This window comes from Pyrus communis, chromosome 17 (genome assembly GCF_963583255.1).
Source record: "Pyrus communis chromosome 17, drPyrComm1.1, whole genome shotgun sequence".
In the NCBI taxonomy this organism is placed as follows: domain Eukaryota; kingdom Viridiplantae; phylum Streptophyta; class Magnoliopsida; order Rosales; family Rosaceae; genus Pyrus; species Pyrus communis.
Genome location: NC_084819.1, coordinates 14,990,134 through 15,000,300, shown reverse-complemented (window position 1 = coordinate 15,000,300; position 10,167 = coordinate 14,990,134). Strand labels below are relative to the sequence as shown.

The following is a 10,167-nucleotide window of genomic DNA, read 5'->3' as shown; positions in this document are numbered from 1 at the left end:
CTATTTTCCCTAAACAAGTAAGGGATAAAGAGTTCCAATTATATTTTTGTCACTTGCAGTAATCCATTGGATAGTTGGACTGAAGCATCTGAAGACATGGATTGTGTAAAACCATGCGTAAATTATTTTAGTATTCACGTGACGAAAGATATACTATTGACGTTATGTGATATTAATAACATTACGGATGGCGCGATATTCTAGTGTCTTTGTATAAGTGAGAGCTACGTTATGGACGACATGATCTCTAGAAACCCAAAAAAAAAAAAAAAAAAAAAAAATCCATTGTGAGTAGCATCGGATGCCTTGTATACTGAGTTAATCTTTAACCAGAGATATATGATATAACCATATGGCATTAATTTTTTTTATTGGTGAATAAACTTATGGTAAGCTCGTTTCGTGACTAACCTAGTTTGATGAGCGAAAATTCTTTTGGAAGAAAAAAAAAGAGGAGAGGGTTTTCTATGCGGCACTCGCAATCCTTTTTTATGCGAGGGAGTTAGACCAAAAGTGTGCCATGATTAACATGATAAATTAGGGGAGGTTGGTGAGTGTTTTTTGTATCTAGAGTCGCGCTTAAACAAAATTATGCATGTTTTTATATAAATCACGTAACGAGCGAAATAATAATGAAAAATAATATTATCAGTTTCATGCTTCCCATTCCAAGACTTTTGGATTTTGATTTCTGCATTGATGGTTTAACTATACAAAAAAAGCTTAAAAGTAGATGGGAGAGTGATCACTTAATTTTGTGTACCATCAAATAACTTTTAAAGAAAATTATACTTTATAAACACAAGCAAATTTTCAATCCCAAATTACTCTCATTTCTGACTATTTACTCAAACTCCCCAAGCACACAACCAGAACACAAGTGATCATAGAGCTCAAAGCTTCATGTAAATAAGTTCTCTTTTTTTGGATCAATACTTTCAGAATTCGAATATTAAATCACAAGATGAACCAACTGATCTTTTTGTAGAGTCCAAAAACCTGGGGACTAACTCTTAGTCCTCATCGACTTTTGTTCACCATAGGTCGAATAGTACACCCTCTTCTCGCTCCAAAACATCGAACTAATGCACACGTTCACTGATATCGCATTGATTGCATCTCAAAACAGGCGTTGTAATGTCCCAACTGCGATCCATGAAGATTGCCACTCAGAAAATTTTTCTCCTCAAGCTTAGGTACATGTGAAGACATCCCACAAAACGGTCCCATGAAGTTGTTCCCATTTGCAGAACCGAAAACCATTTGCTGTCCCTCATCGGGCGATTTCCAGTCAATGCTCATGCTGGCCAACTTCTGATGCTGGTGTCGCTGCTGCACCACGGTTGAGGAGTGATTCGATGATGGTGGGCTTTTAGAAGTACTGTCTGGTGAGGCGGGTTTCACATCAGGAAGATTGACGGTTGTGATGTCATGGATGCTAGATCTTCTCTTGTCCTTCCCTCCTGTGAGTTGCCTGATAAAGTATTTTTGTGCATGACTAGCAACCTGAGTGGGCGTCCTTGTGATCACAAAATTTCGAGAGATATTTCTCCAGTCACCTTTTCCATACTTTTTAAGGCCCATCAGAAATTGCCTACAATTTTCACAGAAGCACCAACATTAAAAGCTGCAGCAGAACACCACTACGAAGCAAATCCAAAAGCACTTTTATAGTAAGCCAATTTTTAAACAGATTTTTTCACTGTTCATGTGTATATTAAATTGTACGAATTAAACCTAATTTAACAGATCAAACAGACTTAGTTCAACTGGATTTTAAACCTAATTTAGCAGATTTATTCACTGCTGAAACATATCATAATCTCAGCTTAAAAAGCTCTATATACCATTAACTTTGTCAACTGGATTTTTAACTGTACCGTGATATATCTTCTAAGCTTTAATTGGTTTCAAGTAGTTTCTTTTAAGACATACCTTGTTGCTAAGTATTGTTACGAGAGTAAACTCTTATGAAAGGCTTTAATTCTCCGACATGGGATTCACACTCAACAAAATACCAGGACGAATAAATGTATAACTATTCAATATGAATGTAAGTGTACCTGTGCTCTTCTTCTGTCCATGGCACCCCTTTCTTCCTCTCCTGATCTGCGGGCCTAGTCGAGGCGCTTCGCTTTCCACCAACACTGTAAAACTGCTCCAATCCATCAAAGCCCTGATTGTTAACCCACTCCGTTGTGAAATTGTTACTAGTGTAACCAGGAATTGGGATAAGCCCAGCTTCGATATCACTAACATCTTCTTCTAATTCCTTGTACTGTTTGATCACATCTCCAACAGTCTTTCCAGGGATCATAGCCGCCACCCTGAGCCATCGATCGGGTGTCTCCTTATCGTATAAAGCGAGAGCATTTTCGAATAGCTTGTTCTCTTCCACAGTCCATTCGGCTCCCGTGCTTTCTTCAAACAACCAATTGGAGTTCTGCAGATAGGAGGTTGGAGATGGAATTTCCATTCCTCTGAACATGGTTTTTTTCAGATAGTTTGCTCAATCTGGGCAGCAATTAATCACATAGCAAGTATGCCAATGAGTCTGTTTCTCTCTCTCCTCTCTCTTTGAAAGTTCAAAGAGAGAGAAAACCCAGATAGGAAATGCAGAAAAGTGGAAGTCTTTGTGACCACTGTGGCATTAATCAAGGAGTGGCATTTGGAAAGGAATCTCAGTGGGGATTTTATGCAAGCACGTGTTGTGGAATCTGAAAAATGCCCAACCTTTCCAAACCCGAAGGTAATCCAACAAGCAAATTAGAAAATATTAGATCTTGGATTGCCAAAGATAAACCCTAGAATCCGATTCAAAAACACAAATACATCACATAAACACCAAAACCCGGATCAAGTTTTCATGAAAGATTGAAGCTTGCACAGTGATATGGAAACTTTGGAAGATTATGACGAAAACCCAGAAAGGAAAACAAGAACCCAATTAAGGAAAGTGAGAAAAAGGAGAGGGATTATACAGAGCTGACCTGAAGAGGAGAAAGTGGGATGTTTTCTTTTGCTGGGTTTTTGCTGGGTTTGTGGGGTTTGGAGTTAAAGACAGAGAGAAAGGTGAAGAGCGTGAAAGGAGCGAATGCAGACGAGGGATTGTGAGACAGAGGGATCTATGGAACAGGAACAAATTAGAGAGAGAGAGAGAGAGAGAGAGAGAGAGAGAGAGAGAGAGGTCAAAGTTGTTGAGTTGTGATTGGTGGCTATGGGGTTTGTGGGCGCAGCGAGTAGAGAGAGAAAGAAAGAGAGTGGAGAGAGAGAGAGAGGTCAAAGTTGTTGAGTTGTGATTGGTGGGTATGAGGTTTGTGGGCGCAGCGATTAGAGAGAGAAAGGAAGAGAGGGGAGAGAGAGAGAGAGAAGGAGAAGTCAAAGTTGTTGAGTTGTGATTGCTGGGAATGGGGTTTGTGGGGGTAGCGAGTAGAGAGAGAAAGGAAGAGAGTAGAGAGGGAGAGAGAGATGCCCAACCGAACTAAAATGTTGAGACTTTTAAATGGACAGCCTGTGATTCAGTGATTGGTGACAGAATGCGCATGTGGGCCTTTTGGTAATTGCGCACAGAAGCAGACCAAACTATTTTTTTCCAGTAAAATATCCCAGATAGAACTTAATATTATATTTTTTTGAATTTTTGCCGCATCTTAGTATTACAGATTCAATTAGATTGCTAATGACAATCCTACACATAGGCCTAGCAAACGGATCGTGTCTGTCATGTTCGTGTAATACTTATTATCTTAACGGATCTTATCGTGTCACACCCGTTATCTTAACGGTAACGGGTCGGGTCACTTTACCTAATAGGTAAAGTGACCCGACCCGTTAAGATTTTTTTTTTTCTTCTTAAATTTGCACATTCCACACATTGTCACATAAATATTACTTCAAAACATTAAAACACATGTCGTTTAAGTACTATATTTGCACTCGAAAATAAGAGCCTAACAAACAAACAAACATCTATACACTACTAGTATATTACAAAATATTAAATGTGCAAGGATATGCAAAATGAAAGAGTTTTTGTTTTCAAGGATAAGTTAAAAATAGAAAATAATCAAACCTCAAAAGCTATGGATTCTTAAGCACCATAAAAATGATAAATTAAACCAAAACTATAACCAAAAAAAGGAAGCATCAATTATCTAGATATATAAATTTATCATATGAATTACTCTCCACTAATTGTATGTTCCATTGAGTAAAGCAACTAATGCAATTCTACGCTCATCGTCCCTTTTCACATTAACCTAGAAAAAATCTAACTTCAAATTGTAATTCAGAATTGACCCAAAAAAATACAACTTCAAATTGAATTTCCACACAATAAATTCAAAATCACATCAGAGAAAATCAAATGCTAAATCCAAAACCAGCATTCTTATCAGGAAAAAAAGGTAAAAAATCTCTAAAAAGAAAAACCCAAAAAAGTAAAAAGAACTTGAATACCTGAGAATGCGTGGAGTCGATGAGCCGGTGACGGTGGCGGTCGCGAGTTGTTCTCGGCTGGTATAAGCTGACTCAGAGTGGATTCGTCGATTATTTTGGCGGTGGTCCACCACAGGCTTTCGTTCTCGGCCACCTTCATTTGTAGGCAAGAAAGAAAGCTCTCCAGATTTTGTGAACTTGATGCCTAAAATGGAGGCCATGGTTGAGAGAAAGAACCAGAAGCCAAAAGAAAGATTAGGAAACAGAACAAAAACATAGTGGTAAATGATGAGTGGCGCGTGGCCAAGATGGGCAAAACTGGAATTTTGCTGTACCAAGCAAACAACAAAACGTGGAAGTGAGAAGAAACAAAGGGCATTTCCACCATTTCACTGTTCAAATAGTGCCCAGGAAACCTAGTTTTAGTATATATATAATATGCGCTACCGTTTGAGAGTCCAAATATTCAAGAGAGGTCATAAAAAGGAAATTTGAAAATCTCATTTCACAACTTTGCAATACATGAACAAAGACTTGGACATCCAACATCAATACATATATTAATTCTTGAGAAAGAATGTGTACTTTATCAACTTCAACAATAAAAAAAATGAATCCAAACTTGCTTGAGCAAATTGTTTCATTCACTCAAGGAATCTACATATAGATAACTTTGTTTGTTTATTCATCCTCTCTTTCTTCTTCTTCGTTTCTTGATCATTTGTGCGTTTGAGTCTGCACAGCTCAATTTTTGTTAGGTTTCTCTACTTGCAAGATTGATAGAGGCTCCTTTTGGCTAGGTTAACATTTTGGGAGATCCTTTGGAGGTGGAAGAAGAGATTGATTAGGTCCTTTGCCATTGTCCACCAAGAATGCCATCTTAAGCCCCCATGTTGTGTGCACTTCCAAATGGCAATGCATGAACCAAACCCCTAAAATTTATACACAAATTTGGGGGGTGGAGAAGAGTTAAGACCAACTAAAAAATCATACCAAATTGTATGCATCCGTCATGTGTGACATCTCTCATATAACATGCATGTGAATCCCATTAGATAATAGTGGATTCTACGTACATGTTGTGAGAAAGAAGTTACATATGATGAAGTCACATGATAGTTTTTTAAGATAATTGAATAGAATTTACCTGGATTATCTGCGATAAATCGGATAGCTACCCATCCGCCGGTCGGAACATTAGCTGTGTTCCTTTCAACGGGATCAACAAGATTGAACTTCTTAGGATCCGTCTTGGGGTTATAATTCCCAATTCCTCTACCCACTGAAAAGAAATTGAATCCATGCAAATGGATAGGGTGGTTCTCAGGGGCTACAGTCCCAGTGTCTTGCAACACAAGTTGAACTGTTGAGTTATAAGCTAGCCTATAAAGCTTTGTCCCACTTGTAGTTGCCAAGCTTGCATTTGCCGGTAGACCTCCAGAAAAGTTGAAAGCCGTTGGTGGGTTTCCGGGGAAATCCGTGGTAAAAACCCCACTTTTGTTGAAAAAATGTGCTTGAAGGAGAGCTGTGGTTGGCATAACAAATGTGACATTGTTAACACTAGCCACTACTCTGCTTCCGTTTGCAGCTTTGCAACTAGGGCATGAATTAATCCCAAGTCCAACTGTGAACAGAAGATTGTGATCGATTTTTAAAGGGACTTTGGCTGGAAATTTTTTGGAATTTAGGGCTTTGAGAGAGTTTATGAAGCTGTTAGCAACTTGGGTTGCGTTTTGGGGAGGTGCGCTAGTGAGGGTTGTGGGTGTGGTAGCAAGTGTGCCAGTATAGTGAAGAGTGGCGGTGGCGGTGAGGTTGTCAACGGCGATTGGAGAGTCCATAAATGGCGAGGCTGCCACCATGTACTTGCCGGAGTTTTGATTCGCCGTGACTAGGGCATTGGTGGTTTGTCCTGGGGCAATCACAATGGTGTCCGTCTTGAAGGGTTTCACATATGTGGCATCTACTTCCACTATGGTCAAATTGTGTCCTGCAATTTTGAAGAAGAGCTCCTCATTGAGCGCAGCATTGATGATTCGTAGCAGATAGGTCTTGCCGTTTTCCACGGGCAATGTGAAGCCGCCTGCATTAAAAAAATAAAAGAGAATTTTAACGAAAAGCTCACGATATTGTTCACTTTAATGAAAAATCATATTGTTACACTAAAAAATTAATCCTGGTACTATTCATTTTACCCTTTATTTTGTCCTTATCGTTAAAACTCAAAGTTTACGAGCCATTTTCATTAGTTTTCCTTAAAAAATATCATAATGTTCTTTTGTCAAACAGTCTACTGATATGTTATTTGATATGTTATTTTTATTCAGTGCGTACATACCTTGGGAAGAACAATTTGGAACCAAGCCTGGATGGCCGTTTATAGTGTGAGCATCCGAGACATTAGGTGCTAAACCAGATTTGAGAGCTTGATTGATCACAGCTTCAGTATTTGATTTCCACCATTCAGCTGAAAATTTTCATATTATTTGATCAAATTACATAAAATTCCAACATTGATCACCTTAATCGTGTTGTTATTAGAGAGAAAGAGAATTAGATTAGTCTTACCTAATACGACAGGTACTTCCTTGTGGGGTGCTGGGAATGGATAAGGAACCCCACGCTTGGGCAAAACTATAAGGGCACCATGGACAGTTGCCCTTAGCCAGAGAATATGTGCGTGCCAAAGAAGTGTGCCTCTTTGCCCTGTGATGGTGAAGTTGTACACATAGCTTTGACCTGTAGGAATTGGGCACTGTGTGATGTATGCCGGACCATCTGCCCAGCCTGTTCGCAGTTGCCGGATACCATGCCTGCCAGTCCAAAAATTAATTTGAATTTTACTGTAACTTAGAGGGTTGATTAATCATAAAGCGGTATATAATTAAGTTGGCAACTAAGTTCTCACCAGTGAATGGAAACGTTATACTTGACATGGTTGGTGACTTTGACAAGTACGGTATCGTCTTCCCTGGCATAGAGAGTTGGCCCCGGGAACTGGCCGTTAACGGTTACAATTGGCTTACTTGAGCATAGTTTAGTACTATTTCTTAGCACCACCTGCGCAGATTATCAAAATCAATGGCAAACCCAAGTCAATATTCTAATCTTCTCTAATTTTTAGGAACAGGGATTCAAACTTGTGTACAATTTAATAGAATGATGCACTGCCCTAACCAACTAGCGTAACTTATATCTTCATGTTAGACTTATGAATAACTGAACGTGTTTAGTTAAGCAATTATAAATGCACATGTTGTAATATTGTGGTAAGAAATTAGCAATGCAATGTCATTTGGAAGCAAAATGTAACTTTTAGGTTTTGAGGGTGTACCAGCTTACATGCTTAGCTAGCTTGTAGTCTAAGAAATCCATGTCTGAGATTACATGATTTTGGCTTTATCTGATTTTTCCAGTTTTGGCATATCTAATATCTTTTCCCCATTTATAATTTATCTATGCATGTGTGAACAAATAAAGATCTTCATGGCCAGAACAAATACCATACATAGCAAGAACAGAATTAATGCATTAGACGGCAGTAACATAGACGACGGCACGATTTCGATGCAGACTCTGTCACCTGTGACCTTTTTAGTAGTAATGTATGTAACAATAAACCGTGTATATAGCAAGATAAACGTTGTTAAAAGCACTTACATTAAACTTGTAGTGTCGGATTCTGCTTTCAACCAAAGCAGGAAGAATACATGCCAGAAAAAGCACGAGAAATCGAATTGACGACACCATTTCTCAGTACTCTCTCTCTGATTCTCTCTGCACTAGCTAGTGTACTGTACGATAAACTTCGCTTTTTAATTGTTTGTGCTGCTATTGTTGATGTATACATGGTCATGACTTATAAAGGGTGACGAGAGACACTGCTGTGACGTCGTTTTTCCAGGGTAGGTGGACGATGATAATCTTTGGAAACAAGATTTTTAAGCTAACTCAAGGTTTTCTCCGTGATTTCTTACATGTTACATAAAGTTTTTGATTGACCAGCTCCAGCTGCAACTTCTGGTAAATGCTTTAAAAAAAGATGCTTATTAAATTCCCCTTTATCCGATTTAAAACTTTTTGTTAGCAATTTGGTTGATCGGGTGGACTTTTTGTTAAGTGTTTGGGACAACTTATAATTAGTGTATATGTTCCCCAATTACTGTATCTTGCAGAGAGTTTTTGAGTCAACCCAGCAGCTGGTAGTTAATACTAAAAGAAATCAGAGAGTTTTTGTCCATTCATTAGTTATAATTTTGAGGATATTTGGAAGCAAAGTAGTTAACACCAAATTTCTTATACATAATTATGAAGCTAAATAGAGGTATCAATAATGCTAGAGCACCAATTTTTAGTATCAAATTAATTTATTCACCAAATGATGTGTAAGTGTAGTGTTAATAACATGTAGTATTTAAAGTGGACTTAAATTTGAATCAATTAAGTACTGTCTCATCATTTAGTGAACGAATTTTTCGCTTTTAATGGTACTCCACGTACAAATGAGTTTCCAAATTGACTCATCCATTGGAGTAAAATCCATATTCACATGTGTCGAAAATGCAAAATAAAATGTAAATGTATTTTTAACCTTAGATTTGCATCTCTCCAACACCGAATATGCTCTCAATCCCGACATTCAAAATGAGCAAAACAATGACATTTGAGAAAGAAGCTCATTCTGCAAGAAAATGGTAAACTATCTAGGTGTAGGGTTTTGTATATATCAAGTTTAATTTCGAAGGTGGTTGGGTTTTGAAATTTGTCCCGTTAAATTATTGTAATAGTTTTGAATCTCCCCCTCTCTTTAATAATAATAAATTTTAAAATTTTAATTAAAAAGTACTCTACTTGAGTTTATAACAATTAATTAGGAGGGTTACCATCAATGGACCGATAAGAATCATTTTGGAAGATTTTTTTTGACATTTTTAAGCTATTAATTAATTTGAAAAAAGTGTATACATATTCAGTATATCATCTTTACACATGTAGTATGAAATGGTATTGAGAAGCAAAATACATGTAGATGTGGTAGGTAGAGAAATACGTATATGGAAGTATAAGTACTAAAAACCTACTGTATGCCGCCTAATTGGATGCTTCTATTTGTTTGGGTCACACTGCCTAATTGGATGCTTAGGGAACAAATTAGTTAATGGTTGAGAAATGGCTTTCAGGTCATAAATCAGATGGGAGCCCCAACGGATGGAAGACATGATAGTTTGTTTGAAAGCCAAGACTAAAATTTAAACCGACGGTGGGTAAGTCACTCAGTATTCATCAAACATCCTCTTCTGCATGCATTTTTTCTTCGTCAACTTCTGCTTTGTCCTTATTATTTCCCCAATTTTTTTTAAAACCTCTCTCTCTCTCTCTCTCTCTCTCTCATGACTGACTACATTATGCGTACTTGACAAATTAACATGTATGTGTGATTAGAGGTTTTGGTGGTCAATTTGGTTGGAAGTTAGTCTTCATCATGATTAGGTATTTCTGTTTGAGAAAACAATGTTTTCCTTATCCTAGTAAAGTAATTGTGAGATTGTAATTTTCTATCAATGTACCATACAATATAATCAGTATATTCATGTTTTAATGCGTATAGGTAATAATACTAAATCCTATAGTATAACTCGTAGTTCAGTCATATGTTACAACGTGTAAATTGGTAGTTGATATTTGGTTTTAATATTGTATAATAATTTCTTATTTATAATCTGAATATGGATA

General features: G+C 37.5%; 2 protein-coding genes across 3 annotated transcripts; both read right to left on the bottom strand.

Moving 5' to 3' along the window:
* Positions 1–652: 652 nt before the first annotated feature.
* On the bottom strand, positions 653–4,603 carry LOC137722469 (transcription factor DIVARICATA-like). 2 transcript variants are annotated; one of them, XM_068461475.1, is made up of 3 exons: positions 4,459–4,603; positions 2,064–2,733; positions 653–1,594 (listed from the first exon to the last, which is right to left on the bottom strand). In XM_068461475.1, exons 2-3 carry the CDS (start codon positions 2,486–2,488, stop codon positions 1,096–1,098), a joined length of 924 nt encoding a protein of 307 aa, XP_068317576.1. In that variant the 5' UTR covers positions 2,489–2,733; positions 4,459–4,603; the 3' UTR covers positions 653–1,095. The 2 variants fall into 2 exon arrangements, with proteins under 2 accessions (XP_068317576.1, XP_068317577.1); XM_068461476.1 differs by lacking the exon at positions 4,459–4,603 and adding an exon at positions 2,991–3,333.
* A 271-nt stretch (positions 4,604–4,874) lies between these two features.
* Positions 4,875–8,246, bottom strand: LOC137723396 (laccase-4-like). Its single transcript, XM_068462590.1, has 6 exons — positions 8,095–8,246; positions 7,343–7,494; positions 7,003–7,247; positions 6,773–6,901; positions 5,585–6,517; positions 4,875–5,369 (listed from the first exon to the last, which is right to left on the bottom strand). Exons 1-6 carry the CDS (start codon positions 8,182–8,184, stop codon positions 5,239–5,241), a joined length of 1,680 nt encoding a protein of 559 aa, XP_068318691.1. The 5' UTR covers positions 8,185–8,246; the 3' UTR covers positions 4,875–5,238.
* Positions 8,247–10,167: the final 1,921 nt, after the last annotated feature.